The 19,263-nt window shown below is 39.0% G+C and overlaps 1 protein-coding gene across 1 annotated transcript in view; it reads left to right on the top strand.

The window, feature by feature from the left end:
* ADGRV1 (adhesion G protein-coupled receptor V1) overlaps positions 1-19,263 on the top strand; it is a 681,209-nt gene that overhangs the window by 247,087 nt on the left and 414,859 nt on the right. Inside the window, exons 49-57 of the mRNA XM_075837359.1 lie at positions 711-812; positions 1,309-1,561; positions 4,071-4,196; positions 10,163-10,385; positions 11,236-11,440; positions 11,535-11,681; positions 12,813-13,068; positions 17,660-17,862; positions 18,858-19,034. Of these exons, the coding sequence (XP_075693474.1) occupies positions 711-812; positions 1,309-1,561; positions 4,071-4,196; positions 10,163-10,385; positions 11,236-11,440; positions 11,535-11,681; positions 12,813-13,068; positions 17,660-17,862; positions 18,858-19,034 (1,692 nt within the window). The remainder of the gene's footprint in view (positions 1-710; positions 813-1,308; positions 1,562-4,070; positions 4,197-10,162; positions 10,386-11,235; positions 11,441-11,534; positions 11,682-12,812; positions 13,069-17,659; positions 17,863-18,857; positions 19,035-19,263) is intronic.

The raw sequence follows: 19,263 nt of genomic DNA, 5'->3' as shown, positions 1-19,263 counted from the left end.
CTGAGTATAATGTCCATGAACCTACTGGTTTATACCAGGCTTCCTCTTTGCTCCACTGCTAGGAAGCTACATTCAATAAACTGTTCATTGTGTTCCCGTTCCATAATTGTTGCTGGCTAAAATATCTGTAATTCTTGGAGTATTCAACATTGTATGAAGTCTTCTTCTGACTATTTTAAGAAGACCTTAATATTCCACTCTAGGCAATATAGACATCTTTGCCCTAGGCAGCTTCCTCCTTGTCTTTTCATTGTTCTAAGTGTGTCGACCATTTTCATAAATGTTCTAAATCCTCTTATTGATAAAAAATACTGGAAATAACAGGACAGTTCATAGCCTTTATGTTACAGTATCTTTAAATTCTAACATACATGTAGGAAAGTCAACTACCTTCTATCAACTTTTCCAAGGCATTGTGCACCAATGCCTTGAAAAATCACTTCCAATGCTCCAATACTTCATTACAATAAGAAAGATGGTCTAGCTCTGGTGTCATATTGTGTATGAACAAGGGGCCATACAAAGCAGAAGCAGAAACATTTTGACTAGGTCCATTTTTACAAGCTGTAAATATGATTTTTTTTATTGTTTACAATATGTAGGGTGAAGATGTATTTATTTGTAGTAGGTTAAACAAAGAATACAATCATTCTCATGTTTTCCCTATAAGTCCAGGATTAATAACTAATATCGTATGCTTCTAAATTTAGAAACAGATTCTACAGGTCCCAGGAACAACCAGTGTGAAACATTTCTCAATGGGAATTCAAGAAGATTACTTGATCATTGCAAGTAATACAAACAATTCTAAGGTTAGTCTGTTAGTCTATCTGTCTGTCTGTCTGTCTATCTATCTATCTATCTATCTATCTATCTATCTATCTATCTATCTATCTATCTATCTATCTATCTATCTATCTATCTATCTATCTATCTATCTATCTATCTATCTATCACTCACTCACTCTTTCTCTTGTAACTGAATGGAAATTAATTCCTGCGGTGATGTAAAAAATATACAAGGTGTAATTTGAAGCCACTAGGCCCCAATGCAAAATTTGTATTAGTTCCCCCACCTACCATGTGCCATTTATAATACAGGTGTCTTCTTACATGGTATATATATACTTCTACCTTTGCACCCCTTATAGCTACGCCCCTGCACATAGATAGGACATTTTGTTATACAAGTACTTTTGACCAGGCAGGTAAGATTGCAACCAATGAAGAGCTACGCCATTTTATGTTGAAAATGATGGGGATTCTCATTGTTTTTCAATAATGTAGACATTGTCTCATTTTATCTAGGTTTTTAAATGGAACAATGGTATGTTTTTAGAACATCAACAACTCCCAAGCCATGGTGTTACCGGGCTAACAGTGTTTACTCGTGGGGGTGCTGTCCACATGGTGCTGTCCATTGGAAGTTATGACCAGAATTCTTTGATGTTCTTTTGGTCTAATAATCAATTTGGAAAGTCACAAGAAGTTTTAATTACTGGAACTATGGACGTGGAGTCTCTTGCTATTGGCGGAGACACCTACATTGTATTTATACAAGGTATGCATGTGGTAAATTTCATTTTTTGGATGTGATGCATGCCAGCAATTTTTATTAGAATTGTATTATTGCTCTGATAAATAGGAGTTAATTTCTATTTGATTGCTTTTCCTTATCCATAGGATCACAAACTGGCCCAGATTGACACAGTGGCCCACATTTATCAATGCTGTCAAATAGTTAGACAGCCTGAACTTACACCAGGCAGGTACAAAATGTGCCAAATTTATCACAACGGTGCATGCTGTATGATAATGTTGGCGCATCTTGCAAGACCTGTTAGATACTTTACTCTTCCTTATACCTGTAATGTCGGGGTAGGGAAACAGACAAGTGAGCCCTAATCTACCCGCCACTCAGTCCCTGCCTACTTGCAACGACCCGCCCTAGGTGACGGGGTACAACTGGGCGACGGTCCCTACACTCAATAGGTGCACGACAGACAAACAGACAAGGGTACAAAGAAGCCAGGGAAATTGGGAAGTTGCCCACGGGAACACCGTGAGCAACAAGCGAGGTGAACGAGCCGAGTCAAAACAGGAGATGAGCGAGGTACAAAAACGCAGAGCAGAAGAGTGGTCAGAAAAGCCAAGGTCAATCACAAGCAGAGGATCAGTAGTTCAAGAAGCTGCAGCAGGGCCAGGAAACCAACAGAGAAGAATCACAAGCAAAGGAGGAACAGGAAAGGCAGGTATAAATAGACAGAGGGCGGGAGCTAGCTCCGTCTGGCCAGGCTGTGATAGGCTCTCCCACTCCTAAGCCTGCCATCCTGGGTGGTGGAAGACGGAGTCAGTCTCACAGACACAGAAGCAGGTGCAGACCGATCACCTATGGGCGTCGACACAGAAGTTGTGTCTGGCAGATCCTTTACAATACCACTTCTGATTTGGCTTATTTTGCGCCAGAATCTTGTGCCAGGTTTTTGGTGCATTTTTGGCACACATTGGCACATTTTAAGTCATGCCCTCTTTATGTCAAACCACACCCATTCCCACTAAACCATGCCCCCTTTTTGGACCACTTTTAAAAAGTGTCTAGTAAGGTGCAAACATCAAAATTGCACAAATTTGAGCTAACAATTAGCAGATTTTTGGACACTTTCTAGACCCAGACACAGTAGTAAATCTGCGCTGGTGTTTTTTAAAAAAAAATGCATTTAAAACTGCATTAAAAAATGCATGTTAAATTATGTGGAGCATTTTTTTAACCGCTTAAGGACCCAGACATTTTTGGTCTCAAGGGCAATACACATTCTTTCGTTTTTCCATCTCGGGATTCTGGAACGTATGTGATCTTGATTATTGTGGGACAAGTTGTATGTTGCATATTGGGGTACATATACTTAGCATTAAATCATTATTCATTTAAAGTGGTTCTCCAGGATATAGCATTATTTTTTTTAGCCCTCTTATTCTTAAAGAATAAGTGTTTAAATATCTCCTCCCTCCATCCAGCACTTCCCTCCAGCACTGAATTATTAAAGTACTGACTAATGGAGGGGGCATTGCAGCTGCTGATGGAGACAGCTTTATACTGGTAGCCTGGGGTCTTGCATTTTATATGCATAGGCAGTATATACTATGTTTATACTAACATCATATAGATATATGACATTCCACTACAGTTTTGTTTTTTTTTTAAAGTTCAAAGTTCCCTAATGGGACTAAAATATAAAAAACAGTTAAATCAATTTTGTGATTAAATAAAATAATGATGCAAAAGAAAAAAACACAATGAAAAAAATATAATTTTGTTGAATAAAAAGTATGAAACGTTAGAAAAAATATTCATATTAGGTATCGCTGCACTTGTAATGACCCTTACAATAAAGTTACTTGGTCAATTAAGTTAAAGGGTAAACAGCATAAAAAATAAATAAAAAATAAAAACAATGCGTGACAGAACTGCTCTTTTCAGGCTAAGAATTGTAGTCGGCACACCTTGCTTGTGTTTCAGAAATTATATTTATTGGATTCTCAGGATGGATGCCAGAGGCTACATGTGCACATGTAGCCTCTGGCATCCATCCTGAGAATCCAATAAATATAATTTCTGAAACACAAGCAAGGTGTGCCGACTACAATTCTTAACCTATATCCGGGTTGGGACCCTACCTCGAGCACCCAAGGAAACCGGTGCTATCTGAACACAACCATAGATGCTCTTTTCAGGCATTACAGTATTATAAAAAAATTCATATAAATTAAATGTTAACGTATATTTGCGCCTGAAAGATATGTTTAAAAAAATCTACAACTTGTCCCTCAAAAAACAAGGCCTTCAATAGCTACATAGACATAAAAATAAAAAAGTTATACAGTAACTGGTGGAAGATTTGTGTAAAAATGTAAACGTATGCATACGGTGGTAGATGACAGAAACTAAATAAGTCAGTTTGCATTTATAACAGATCTGATGAACAATGTGTCAAGTACTAACAATGCTACAAGAACATTGTCAGATAAAATTAACACCTTTCAATTTTTCATTCTATTTTTATTTCTTGCAGTAGCAGAAACAGATTTTATTCATATTTTCCAGTGGGAATCGGGACAAATACCCATGAAAAAAATACAAGTTATTCCATTTAAAGCAGCAAACAAGATTCATGCATTCATTCCTTCATCTGGGTTTGGTAAGCTATAATTTAATGTATGATGCATTTCTGTAATACAGTTTAGAAGAGAAAGTTATGGAGCTCAAATTATTGACGCATAAGTCTTGGCAAGAGTGTAGTAAAACGAAATAAAATAAAACAAAAAGTTTCTGGTGGTCACGAAGTTCCAGCTTTCTGGTTACAGTAAGACCATTAAATATATTTAATGGTGTCGCTGCAAAATTTACTTTGTCCCTTAAAAAGTAGGACTTTATCTGCAGTTGTCTATGAGTTCCAAAATAACTAATACTCTCTCTCTGGAGGTTTGGGAGAGGCCGGCCAGGGACACTATGACGCGCAGAGTTGGTGTTTAAATGCTCCTCTGCCATGAAATGGCAGACGTATCTTTATTTAAGACAATACGAGAGTAGGCGTTACCTTCATACTTACACATACACATCCCATATATGGTATAATACAGAATCGTCCAATCTCGTCTTAGTATGTATCTATATGATTTTACGAGACAGTGAAAATTGCACAAATTACGCCAAAGTAATAAAAATAGCACAAGTGGCATGATCAATTTGGCACAACTCACTAGATCATTATCTTTACCTTGTGCTACCACTTGCACCAATGTTTTGTGCCAAAATATGGTGCACCTCTTTTATAAAATTGGAGCATTTAAAAAATGCATCTTGGCCACGCCCCTTTTTCTAGGGTGAAAAAAAGTTATAAATAGCAAATAAATTTGGCCCATGCGATATACGCCACAGTTTTGGTGCAATTTCCTGGTTAACCCCTTAAGGACGCAGCCTAGTTTTGGCCTTAAGGCTCAGAGCCCATTTTTCAAATCGGACATATTTCACTTTATGTGGTAATAACGTCGGAATTATTAAACCTACCCAAGCGATTCTGAGACTGTTTTCTCGTGACACATTGGGCTTCATGTTCGTGGTAAAATTTGGTCGATATATTCAGTGTTTATTGGTGAAAAATTGCAAAATTTAGAGAAAATTTTGAAAAAATTGCATTTTTCAGAATTTAAATGCATCTGCTTGTAAAACAGACGGTTATACCACCCAAAATAGTTACTAGTTCACATTTCCCATATGTCTACTTTAGATTGGCATCGTTTTTTGAACATTCTTTTATTTTTCTTGGACGTTACAAGGCTTAGAACATAAACAGCAATTTCTCATATTTTTAAGAAAATTTCAAAAGCCTTTTTTTTAAGGTACCGCTTCAGTTCTGAAGTGGATTTGTGGGGCCTATGTATTAGAAACCCTGATAAAACACCCCATTTTAAAAACTAGACCCCTCAGAGTATTCAAAACAGCAGTTAGAAAGTTTTTTAACCCTTCAGGCATTTCACAGGAATTAAAGCAAAGTGGAGGTGAAATTTGCAAATTTCATTTTTCTTGCTGAATTTCAATTTTATTCATTTTTTTTTCTGTAACACAGAAGGTTTTACCAGAGAAACACTACTAAATATGTATTGTCCAGATTCTGCAGTTTTTAGAAATGTCCCACATGTGGCCCTACTGCGCTCGTGGACTAAAACACAAGCCCTAGAAGCAAAGAAGCACCTAGTGCATTTTGAGTCCTCTTTTTTATTAGAATATATTTTAGGCAGCATGCCAGGTTTGAAGAGGTGTTGAGGTGTCAAAACAGTAGGAATCCCCCAATAGTGACCCCATTTTGGAAACTACACCCCTCAAGGAATTCATTTAGGGTTGTTGTTACCATTTTGACAGCACAGTTTTTTCACAGCACGTATTTGAATTGGGCTCTGAAATGAAAAAAATGACATTTTTTCCAATAAAATGTCATTTGTGATCAAAATTTCTTATTTTCACAAGGAACAAAATACCCCATTTTGTTGCCCAATTTGTCCTTAGTGTGGCAATACCCCATTTGTGGTGATAAACTGCCGTTTGGGCCCATGGGAGGGCTCAGAAGGAAAGGAGCGCTATATGTTTGTTGGAGTCCAGATTTTGTTGGATTGGTTTTCGGGTGCCATGTCACATTTGCAGAGCCTCAGAGGTATCAAAGCAATGGAAACCCACCAAAAGTGACCCCATTTTGGAAACTACACCCCTCAAGGAATTAATTTATGGTTGTTGTTAGCATTTTGACCACACAGTTTTTTCACAGCACCTATTTCAATTGGGCTGTGACATTAAAAAAAATGACATTTTTTCCAATAAGATGTAATTTTTTACCAAAATTTCTTATTTTCACAGGGAACAAAATACTCAATTTTGTTGCCCAATTTCTCCTGAATGCATCAATACCCCATTTGTGGCAATAAACTGCCGTTTGGGCCCATGGGAGGGCTCAGAAGGAAAGGAGCGCTGTGTGTTCTTTGGAGTACAGATTTTGCTGGATTGGTTTTCGGGTGCCATGTCGCATTTGCAGAGCCCCAGAGGTATCAAAGCAATAGAAACCCACCACAAATGACCCCATTTTGGAAACTACACCCCTCAAGGACTTCATTTATGGGTGTTGTGACCATTTTGACCCCATAGTTTTTTCACAGAACTTATTTGAATTGGGCTGGGAATGAAAACAAAATTATTTTTTTCAAATAATATGTAGTTTTGGCTGAAAATTTCTTATTTTCACAAGAAACAAAATACCCCATTCTGTTGCGCAATTTGTTCTGAGTACCGCAATACCCCATTTGTTGTGATAAACTGCCGTTTGGGCCCATGGGAGGGCTCAGAAGGAAAGGACCACCATTTGGCCTACTGGGGATTTTCTAGTGCGAAGTCATGTATGCAGAAGCACCTGAGGTACCAGTACAGTTGAAACCCGCAAGAAGTGACCCCGTTTTAAAAACTACACCCTTAAGGCATTCATCTAGAGGTGTAGTGAGCATTTTGACCGGAGACCTACACCCCATAAACTGTAATGTGGGTTCTCCCGGATATGGCAATACCCTACATGTGGCTGTTATCAGCTGCCTGGACACACAGCAGGGCCCAGAGGGGAAAGACGATGGGGGATAAGCTGTGTGGAGTGCATCAGGGTAAGTAAAATTGGGGTAAATTATAAACCAAGGGATGTATGATAAATTTTAAAACACTTTCATACAGAGCTCTGGTTATTCGGGACACGTGTCACATTGATATATTGTGTCATCCATTATCGCCCTCTTATAGCAGACTTTGCACCTCTTTTGACTTTTTCCCTTCTTGCCAGTTTGGGGAACTTCTCCTGGAAAGTGTTGCCCTGGTACGATGCGTGTGGGCTCGCTTCCAGAAGTACTGGGTGCCCCCCCTTCTTGGTCCCTAAAGATTAGGTTCTTGATAATCACCTCTTGAAATTCCAGGAAAGTTCCCGTCTGGCCTGCACATTGACGTAGCATGTACGCATTGTACAATGCCATCTGTATGATGTGCCCGGCCAGCTTCTTATACCACACCGCATGGCGCTGTAGGGCTTCAGGATTTGATCTGACAAGTCCATCCCTCCCATGTACCTATTGTAGTCCAGGATGCAGTCTGGTTTGGGGGTGGCCTTTCTTTCATATATCCTAAACCTGTAGGTATACCCTGATGCCCTCTCGCACAGCTTAGACATCTTCACGCCATACCTTGCCCTCTTACCCGGCAGGTACTGGCGGAATTGAACCCTCCCTTTAAAATGTACCAGGGACTCATCAATAGAAATACACTTCTCGGGGGTGTATGCTGGGGAAAACCGGGCACTGGAACGGTCTAATAGGGGTCTCCGTTTATAGAAACGGTCAAAACTGGGGCCATCTCGGGGTGGGCACGGCTCATTATCAGTATAATGTAAGAAGCGAAGTATTGCCTCATTTATTTATTTTTTTAGGTTCCAGTTCAGTTCTGAAGTTGCTTTGAGGGGCCCATATATTAGAAACCCCTATCAAACACCCCATTTTAGAAACTAGACCCCTCAAAGTATTCACAACAGCATTTAGAAAGTTTATTAACCCTTTAGGTGTTTCACAAAAATTTAGAGCAAAGTAGAGGTGAAATTTAAATATTTTTTTTGTCAGAAAATCCTCTTTATACCATTTTTTTTATAACACAAAAGGATTTATCAGAGAAACGCAACTCAATACTTATTGCCCAGATTCTGCCGTTTTGAGAAATATCCCACATGTGGCCCTCGGGCGGTAATGGACTGAAGCAGCGGCCTCAGAAGCAAAGGAGCACCTAGTGGATTTTGAAGCATCTTTTTTATTAGGCACCATGTCCGGTTTGAAGAGGTCTTGTGGTGCCAAAACAGTGGAAAACCCCCAAAAGTGACCCCAATTTGGAAACTAGACCCCTTGAGGAATCCATTGTAGTTTTCTTGGGGTGCATGCGGCTTTTTGATCAGTTTTTATTCTATTTTTAGGTGGCGTGGTGACTAAAAAACAGCAATTGTACGATTGTTTTTTTCTCCGTTTTTTTTTACAGCGTTCACCGTGCGCTATAAATGACATATTCACTTTATTCTGCGGGGCGATACGATTACGGCGATACCAGATGTTTATAGTTTTTTTTTATGTCTTATGGCGTTTGCACAATAAAATAAGTTTTGTAAACAATCATTCACTTTTTGTGTTACCTTATTCTAAGAGCCAGAACGTTTTTATTTTTCAATCAATAAAGCCGTGCGAGGACTTATTTTTTGCGTAACGAACTGTAGTTTCGATCAGTACCATTTTTCGGTACATGCGACTTTTTGATCTCTTTTTATTCCATTTTTTGGGAGGTGAAGTGACCAAAGAATTGTGATTGTGGTTCGGTTTATTATTATTTTATTTTACGGCGTTCACCGTGCGGGATAAATAACGAAATAATTTTGTAGTTCAGGCTGTTACGGACGCGGCGATACCAATTATGTATAGTTTATTTGTTTGTTTATATATTTTTATTAATAATAAAAGACTGATAAGGTAAAAAGGGGGATTTTTACTTTTAATACTTTTAAATCTTTTATTTTCTTATTTTTACACATCTTTTTTTAACTTTTTTATTACTTTGTCCCACTAGGGGACTTGAGGGCAGGAGGCCCTGATCGCTATTCTAATACACTGCACTACATGCGTAGTGCAGTGTATTAGAACTGTCAGCTACTCACTGACAGCAAGCATAGTGGGTCCTGACGTTGTCAGGACCCACTAGGCTTCCGTCTATGGCATAGCCGGACGCCATTGTTTGGTGTCCGGTTGCCATAGTCACCATCGCCGGCCGCTATCGCGTAGCAAGCCGGTGATGGCAGCTTAACCCCTAAAAAGCCGCGATCTCTATAGAACGCGGCTTTTAAGGGGTTAATCAGCAGGGACACAGCGATCGGTCCCCGCTGTAGGAGCTGTGACAGCTGCTGAACAAGACAGCAGCGTCACAGCTCCTGTATGTGTCGGGAGGACGGCCGAAACGGCCGTTACTCCCGTGACGTACTATTACGGCATGGAGCGCGAACGATACAGCTGCCATGACGTAATAGTACGTCAAGGAGCGGGAAGGGGTTAAACTTGATGGACATTGTGTCTTTTTAACCGTACGATATTGCAACTATGTAAATGATGACATAATTCTGACCCATCTTGCTCAGTAAATCTCCCCCTGCTCTGATATTTCGTTCCCTATATGTGCAATACCAGTCTAGGTTCATGAGTACCCTACAAACTTTATTACAGAACATTGTGGACCTCATATTCACATTTCATTATCTAAACTGCATTGGGACAATAAATCATATCATAAGATTCCTTTCTACGTCCTAGCTGTATGCCATGCCAGAAAATATTTTTAGTGAGTATTAGAGAAACTATAAAGCTGGTCCTACATATTAGAGAAAAGTCATCCAATCGATCTTATGTGTATTGTAGCTTGTCCATAAAATAACTTCTGAGTGGCATCAATCTCTTCTTGTGAACACCAAATATAGTGCAGCACAGAAATGTAAAACTAGTAGATGAAGGACTGAATTGTCATATGGAACTTTTATATCCATGTTTTATTTCTTTTTTTTTTAAGGTCACCTTTTAATTGCTGGTGGAAAAGTATCTGAAATGTATCGCCTGGACTCTGAAAACGGACAGTTTTCTCCATTAGTGTTGGCTCCAGCCTCCAAACAGTTGATCTCCTCCACAATCATCTCATTAAATGTGTCCAAAACCATCATAGCCTTGGTTGGAGATTTCACCACACAGATCTTTGAGCTAACCTCAGTTTCCAATCAATCTGATTTCATACCAAGGTAGATGCCAGCTGTCTTTTGGTAAACTCTATGAGGTATCATAACATGAATATAAGTAGGCAGAGTGAGACCATCAGGTCTCTAAATAAAGAGAATGAGTTACTATTCTAGTCAAACACGATCATTTTTATATCATACTCAATAAAATATACCTGTTACAGAAGGAAGGAATGTGCATTTTGGAAATCTGGGTATTCTATAGTTAAAACAGAGATGTTTATTAGACCTAAGCTATAGACCCCAAGCTATAAATATTAGATGCATCTACCACCTTTGTAAAAATGTTACAGTGTCCATTCTTGAAGACGAACCCAATATAATTTTGTATGGAAGAAAATTAGAAAGAGTGAGAGTCCTATGTGGCATGGGGACCAAAGACAATGAGTCAACAATAGTTATGGAAATTTCCTGTATGAGATTTGGCCTTTATCAATCGTAAATATATCATGCTCCATAGTTTGTGTGCCTACATGGTGCAGTGATGTCAATTTAGCATATGCATATTTTCACGGCACTTTATCACCTTACGGTTTGACATATTTCAGATAGCATTTTTTATTCCAATATACATAATGCACATCAGCATGATTTATAGGAAATGCACTACAGTTGTTTAATTTCATGTCTCATTCTATATTGCTTATGAATGTAAACCATTTCGCCTGTTTGCAACATTATTTTGGTGGAGATGGTTGCTCCATGTGGCTATAGTCCCTTCCCTATAGATAAAGTTGTATAAAGTGATCTTCCAACTTGTGAAAGAGTGAAAACCATATAACTAGTTACTTTGGAGTCTATTGTATGTGGCTTATATTGTATTAATGTTGGACTGTGTCTACCTTTCTGCTAGCTCAGGTGAGTTGAAGTTTGCGCCTGGTCAGAGTGAAGCCATATTTGCAGTTAATATCCTTGATGATTCAATCCCAGAGGAGGATGAAACCTTCAGAGTGAGGCTGAAAAACCCAAAAGGAGGAGCAGAGATTGGTGTAAATTCCTATGTCACCATCATCATTCCAACCAATGACTATGCCCATGGCGTTATTGCATTTGCTCAGGTGATGACTTGATTTTAGTAATGATATTGTAAATATTCTGCTCTATATAAAGCTAGTTATTTCTTATCAATGATTATCCATGTGTTATTTTTAGAACTCATTAATGAAGCAAGCAGAAGAGATGGAACAGGACAATCTCATCAGCTTTAGCATTGAGCGTCTCTATGGAACCTATGGCCGAGTTGTAGTGGAATGGTTTGCCAATGGCAGCCTTACTGATATATTTCCTGCGTCAGGAGTGGTATGCATCTTATATAATTCAACATCTCCTATTGCATGTCTGTAACATAAAATATATAGTATTCCACCTTAAATGTAATCTTTCAACTTCAAGTCATGGTCTTTCTGATGATCACCATGTATTGTTTAATGCATGTGCAAAGGGTATACATTTACACTCTTACTACCAGTCTGAATGGCTCCAGGGTGGCACCAACTGACTACAGTAGTTGACAGCAAACTGAACTGCAATAATGTAAGCAGCAGTATACTGTAACTGATCAAGGGATAGATAGTAGTGCCATATAGAACTATATAATATATATGAAATTTCTGCAACTGTCCATGCAAATGCTGCAGAAACAGCCCCATTCAGATGTAAGGGGTGGATATTCAGTTGCAGACATTTCTGCAACAAATCTGCCATGTGTGAATAGCTACATTTGCAGTGTGGGGTAACATATTTAGTATTTTTCTTGGATATTTTAAGTGCTAATTGAACAGATTTGTGTTATGGAAATGCAAGTGGAGCGATACCTCAAGGCTGCTGGACTCTGCCGGGAGAGAGCGTGCACATAAACCCGCAACCTCAAATCCACTCTGATCGACAGTGTCTAAGGCGACTCTAAGGTGATCGCCAGAGCCGACCCCAAGGTGGGATGGGCTTTGCTGCTTAGTACCCAGGTTGTCTTAACAGAGTGTAGTTGTGGATAAGAGGTGCAATGCAGGCAAACCTGAGCTGGAAACCAGACAGCCAATAGGTTAACTGAAAGTCCAAAAACGGAGTAGAGGTAATCAGACAAGCCGCGGTCAAAACCAGCTGGGAGCAGATAATCAGAATCGGTAAGCAGTGGGTTAATGAGAGACAAGCCGAGGTCAGTATACACCAGAAAATAGAAGTGCAGGAGCAGTCAGGAGCAGTCCGAATCTTGATCAGAAACCAGGAGATAGGAAAATTCACAAGCAAAGACAGATGAGAAAAGACAGGTATAAATACAACACCACAGCTGATTGGCAGAAGGACAAAGAAGAGAGATAGGATCAAGGTAAAAGAAGAACCGCCCAGAAGCTAGAAAGGTTGTCATAGCGACCTTAAGGGAACAGGTGTTTTCCTAACAATTTACTTTTGTCTCGCTTTCACTCCTCTGTGTAGGTCACCTTTGCAGAAGGCCAGGCCCTCACCACAATCACTATCACAGTTGTTGCAGACAGTTTAGCAGAGCTTGCAGAGACGGTCGTGGTCATCCTTACAAAAGTCACAACTATGAATATTCAGGATTCCCGTAGAGGAGCTATACTGCACCCTAAGAGATCAACGGCTGTGCTGACTATCTTGCCCAATGACTCTCCACATGGTGTGGTTGGGTGGCATATCAATTCATTTTCTGTGAAAGTCGGTGAACCTGTAGGTAAGTAATTAGTACATATCTGTGATTTACCATCTAGCAAACATACAAAACAAGATGCAAAAATACACATCAAATGTTTCTTTCATCTTTCCCATAACTTTTTCATGCAATTACTGTAAATCAGTCATTTATGGCTGGCTGTGTTTCCAGTTGTAAGTTTAGTACAAATGGTTAAATCCAGTTATTGATAAATAATTTTACCATTTTTTTTCAACTGTAAGGCTTGCCTGTTTGCAGCAGTCTTTCTTAGATGTGTTTTTGTCATGTTACATAGTTACATAGTTAGTACGGTTGAAAAAAGACACGTCTATCAAGTTCAACAAAGGGATGGGAAAAGGGAAGGGAAAAATTTCTACACATTGACATAGGAGCTGATATTTTTTCGTTTTTAGGAAATTATCTAAGCCTTTTTTAAAAGCGTCTACTGTCCCTGCTGTGACCAGCTCCTGCGGTAGACTATTCCATAAATTCACAGTTCTCACAGTAAAGAAGGCTTGTCGTCTCTGCAGATTGAACCTTTTTTTCTCCAGACAGGGAGTGTGCCCCCTTGTTTTTTGAGGGGGTCTTACATGGAACAGCATTTCACCATATTTTTTGCATGTGCCATTCATATATTTATATAAATTAATCATGTCCCCCCTTAGTCGTCTTCTTTCAAGGCTAAATAGGTTTAATTCTTTTAATATTTCCTCATAACTTAGATTCTCCATGCCCCTTATTAGCTTCGTTGCCACACTAATGCTTTGTAAAGTGGTAATATTACATCCCTTTCCCCCGAGTCCATGCCTCTTTTAAAACACAACAATATCTTGCTGGCCTTTGAAGCAGCTGATTGACATTGCATGCTGTAATTTAGTTTATGGTCTACAAGCACACCCAGATCCTTCTTAACAAGTGACTCTCCCAGTAAAGCTCCCCCTAGGACATATGATGCAAGCAGATTGTTGGTACCCAGATGCATTGCTTTACATTTATCTACATTAAGCCTCATTTGCCAAGTGGATGCCCAAACACTTAGTGTGTCCAAATCAGCTTGCAATTTACGAACATCTTCCATAGACTGAACAATACTACATAGCTTGGTGTCATCTGCAAAAATAGAAATAGTGCTATTAATCCCATCTTCTAGAATCATTAATAAATAAGTTGAATAATAGTTGTCCCAGCACTGAACCCCGGGTACACCACTTATAACCAGGGGCCATTCAGAGTAGGAATCATTGACCACAACTCTCTGGATACGGTGCTTGAGCCAATTCTCAATCCAATTACAAACTATATTTTCTAAACCTATAGACCTTAATTAACCAATTAGACGTCTATGAGGGACAGTATCAAAGTGTCAGTGACAGTGCCATTGCATAGTCCAAAAACACTATATCCACAGCAGCCCCTGTGTCTGGGCTTCTGCTCACCTCTTCATAAAAAACAAATCAGGTTGGTTTGACAACTTCTGTCCTTAGTAAAACCGTGCTGTCTGTCACTTGTAATGCTATTTTCTTGTCACATAATCCTGTATAATGCCCCTCAAACATTTTTCCCACGATTGATGTTAAGCTAACTGGTCTATAATTACCTGGGGAAGACCTGAAGCCCTTTTTGAAAATAGGCACCACATTTGCCCTGCGCCAGTCTCTTGGAACTGTACCAGTCACTAGAGAATCTCTAAATAATATGAAGAGGGGGACAGAAATAACTGAACTAAGCTCTTTAAGAACTCTAGGGTGTAACCCATCTGGTCCCGGGGCCTTGTGCACATTTATTTTATTTTATTTAGCTTGGACCATATCTACATTCAGCCAATTCAGTATATTAATTGATGTATTAACAGCACTGGCACCGGCTACATCAGCTGCTCTTTCTTCTGTTGTATATACAGAGCTGAAGAACTGATTTAGTAACTCTGCCTTCTCTTGATCCCCTGTCACCAACTCCCCCATTACCACTATTTAGGGGTCCTACATGTTCAGACCTTGACTTTTTTGCATTTACATAGTTGAAAACTTTTTGGGGTTTGTTTTACTATTATTGGCCACCTGCCTTTCATTTTGTATTTTTGCTGATTTTATTACTTTTTTGCAGATTTTATTAAGCTCCTTATAATTTACAAAGGCTACAGATGTACGCTCAGATTTGTATTTTTCAAATGTCCTTTTTTTTGTCATATATTGTAGTTTTTACAGAGGGTGTAAGCCATGTGGAGTTTAATTTTAGTCGTTTATACTTGTTACCTATAGGAACAAAATTTGGCCTATAATTATACAACATAGATTTTAAGATCTCCCTTTTATCATTTGAACCATTATTTAACATTAGTTGTTCCCAGTCTATGTCCTGATTTGCAACCCTCATCCTGGGGAAATTGGCCTTCTTAAAAGTAAGTGTTTTTGCCCTTCCAGCCTGTGTTTGTTTTTTACAGTAAAGGTAAAATGTAACTATATTGTGATCACTGTTACCAAGATTTTCACGAACAATGACATTCCCAACAAGCTCTGCATTATTAGAAATGACCAGATCCAACAGAGCTTCACCTCTAGTCGGGTCTTCCACAAACTTGCCCATAAAATTTTCCTGCAACAGGTTGAGGAAATTTTTCCCCTGCGCAGTTGAAGCCAAACCATGACACCAATTAATATCCCGGTAATTAAAGTCTCCCATTATCACTACAGTACCCCGATGTGCTGCCCGTTCCATCTGTTTATATAGCTGACCCTCCATCACCTCAGTTATATTTGGGGGTCTGTAGATTACACCAACATTTTTTTCAGTGTTTACCTCCCTTTGTAATTCCACCCACAAGGTTTCAATCTCCTCACAATCTTCACCCACTATTGTCTCTTTCACGCTCACCTTCATATCACTTCTCACATACAGACATACACCACCGCCTTTCCTTTTCGCCCTGTCTTTCCGAAACAGTGTAAAACCCTGTAGATTTACAGCCCAGTCATGTGAAGAGTCTAGCCATGTTTCAGCAACACCAACTATATCTATATTTTCTTCCAGTACCAAGGCCTCCAGCTCCCCCATTTTGCTTGCTAGACTTCTGGAATTTGTGAACATACACTTTAACGTGTTCTCACACGGCACATTTGTTGCATACATTTCTGCGGATTAACATACATCTAAATGGGGCTAGCAGAAATACATGCACATGCTGCAGGAACAGCCCCATTCAGATGTATGGAATTTCTGCAACAAATCGGCCACGTGTGAATATATTGTACCAGATGCTGGATTTTCAAAGGTGACTGCCATTTATTGTATCCATTACAATGCAATAGGGCTTTACACAAATCTTGGATTGCATATAAATGTATGTTGTTAGTTAAAGTTTTATTCTCTGAGAGCCTCTTGGAATAGCTCTTTAACGACGATTCTTCTTAATTGGCTGGTTTTCCGACCCGAATCCCACAGCACTGATCTGACTTATTTGGGTAGACCTTAGATTAGCTATGTATAGTGAAAACAGGGCTGGAGAAAAAGGAAAGAATAGCGTTACATAGGGTGAGTACTTTGGATATAAGGAGGCAGCTTGTAAGTGAATGTAGAGGCTCACCTTGTCATGTTGTGCTAATATGTAGGCACAACACTATATTTAGGCATGTAGAAGATAAGTAAGCAGCCAGTGCCAAGTCTCCTTCTGACGGATGGTGCCCTCTCCGCTGGGGTTTAGAACGCTATGCAGGTGGGATTACCCTGCATAGCTATATATAGGGTTTACATTATTTTAACATCTTCTTGAACAATCATCTTAACTAATTTTTAATCTTATATAATTAATGTTTCATAAAATAAACCACCACCAGTGTAAACACAATCTAAGGCTGGTTTTATACAGCCTAAATTTGGTCACATTTAATTATCTGTATTATGGCTGTAATACCCAGACCGCCAACAGTTCTACTGAACTGAACTTAGATCATCCCTGGCGGACATGGGACATCCAAGTATTACAGCCGTAATAGGATATTAAAATGCGTCTGCATTACGATGATATAAAACCAGCCTAGGAGATCTTTCAGAGGTTGAGAATTCTTTGCCACACATGGAGGATCGCCATTGGAGTTCTAGTGCCATTCAGTAAGACTTTTATCCCGGGGTAATGAAAAATTACCACATGATAAATGGGGGGGGGGGGGTGGAATAGGAGCGCGGGTCTGTCTGTTCAAAAAATTTATTTTAATATTACATTAGGAAATCAGAGGTTGAAGGAATTGATTCCCTGCATGCTACAATTTTTGAAGATGTATTGTATGTAGTGCATGTATTGTATTATTTGTAGATTAAATCTACAACTGAATATAGTTCATACAGTTATACTTGACCTCTCTTAACATTGTTTTGATTGATGTGAGAGTTCCTGTTGAATTATTATAATTTTTTATGCATATTGGGTCTCTGTACAGCTGATGTATATTGTTATTGAATCAACCATTGTTTGCATTCACAGATATACCAAAAGAGAAGCTGTACATCTGTACTATGTGTGTTTAAAATTTCAAGGATAGAATTGTAATTTAATTCCCATAGTTTAATGTTACAACTTATAATGTTGGAACTAACGTTGTAAAATCCTTTCAATATGCAGGGAATCCTGTGATCATAACCCTGCAAATTACAAGAGAACAAGGATTTGTGGGCGACATTGCCGTTTATATACAGTCTACACCAAACATCTCCCTGCCGCTTTTAAACAGAGCCACGGAACATGAAGATTATTTAATAAAAGAAAAAGTCATAATTATAAGAGAAAGTAGATCTGTTGGACAAGTTAATATTAGTATCCTGCCTGTAAGTAAATGCTATATTTTTACAAGATTCTATAATATAAGATGCTGTCAGTTCTCACTAGATGAGTCTATACAGGAGTTGATACATGTTTTTATCTTGTCTGCTCCTAACCATCGTGTCCCAGAATTTGTAAATCATACTACCATAAAATTATTTTAATTGGACATAAAAAGGGGTTTTCCCATCAGGGACATTTATGACATATCCACAGGATATGTCATAAATGTCAGATAGATACAGGTCCCACCTCTGGGACCCGCACCTATCTCTAGAACAGGCCCCCCTAAACCCCGTTCCACCTCTCTTTGTTGTGGCTGAAGCGTTTGATTTCCAACCATGAAGAAGAAAACGCTGTTTCCGTAAGTCCCATAGAACTGAATGGTAGTTATGGAAACAGCGTAGCTCGCATGCTACGTTGCTTCCATAACTGCCATTCACTACTATGGGAGATACGGAAACAGCTTAGATCAGCGTGCTACGCTATTTCCTTCTTCATGGTCGGAAATCACACGCTTCAGCTAATGTCCCTGATGGGAAAACCCCTTTAAGAGGACCTGAAGTGTGCCAGATTATCATATAGTCTCGATTATTGGACAGCCATAAAAAGATATATTCAATTTGCTAAAGGTAGAAAATAGCCTAAATATAAATGCTAATATAAAATATGCTACTATCACTTTAGCAGAATTTCTGGATTACCTGATGCCACTTTATATATATTCATAAGGAATAAACCCTGTCCAATACTTGGGCACTAACTCAGAAAATCCACGTCTCAAGGCAGTTCTTAAGCAGACGCTGAATACCCATATCCCTAATAGAGGGAGTGGTATTACAAAATAAAAATCGAGGAAATGCAGTACATTTATCTATCATAGTTCACGGATACATCGAGGGAAGGGGGAGAAGTACAGCTACTAACCTACCTTTATTAACAAATTCCTACATGAGTTTGTACCACATTCTGGAATGATGATTTGCAATTCTTGTTTCAGGATGATATTCCGGAGTTAAATGAAGGTTTTCTCTTAAACATCACTGATGTCCAGTTTGTGAACTATTCCGTCTCCAGTGGAATACCCCTTGTCAAGAGGCCTGGGGTAGAAATATGTGACGTGACGATCCTGGAGAATGATGATCCAAGAGGCATATTCCAGTTCAATGTTACTAAGGTACAAATGTCCTGCTTCACATTTGTTTTCTGTAGCTTTGTTTTCTCAAGTACATTTAAACATTTTAGCATTTGTGTAAATACATTGCGTATCGACTGTGTTGCAACTTCTACTATAGTTCAGAGTTGCATTCACAGTTCTGGTTGGAAACAGGGTTGCCAACCTCCACTTCAGAAATTTCTGGACAACTGAGCTAAAAATTACGGACAGATCAAAATTTTTATGGACA

Source organism: Rhinoderma darwinii, chromosome 1 (genome assembly GCF_050947455.1).
Source record: "Rhinoderma darwinii isolate aRhiDar2 chromosome 1, aRhiDar2.hap1, whole genome shotgun sequence".
In the NCBI taxonomy this organism is placed as follows: domain Eukaryota; kingdom Metazoa; phylum Chordata; class Amphibia; order Anura; family Rhinodermatidae; genus Rhinoderma; species Rhinoderma darwinii.
This window is presented reverse-complemented; position numbering and strand designations above follow the sequence as displayed.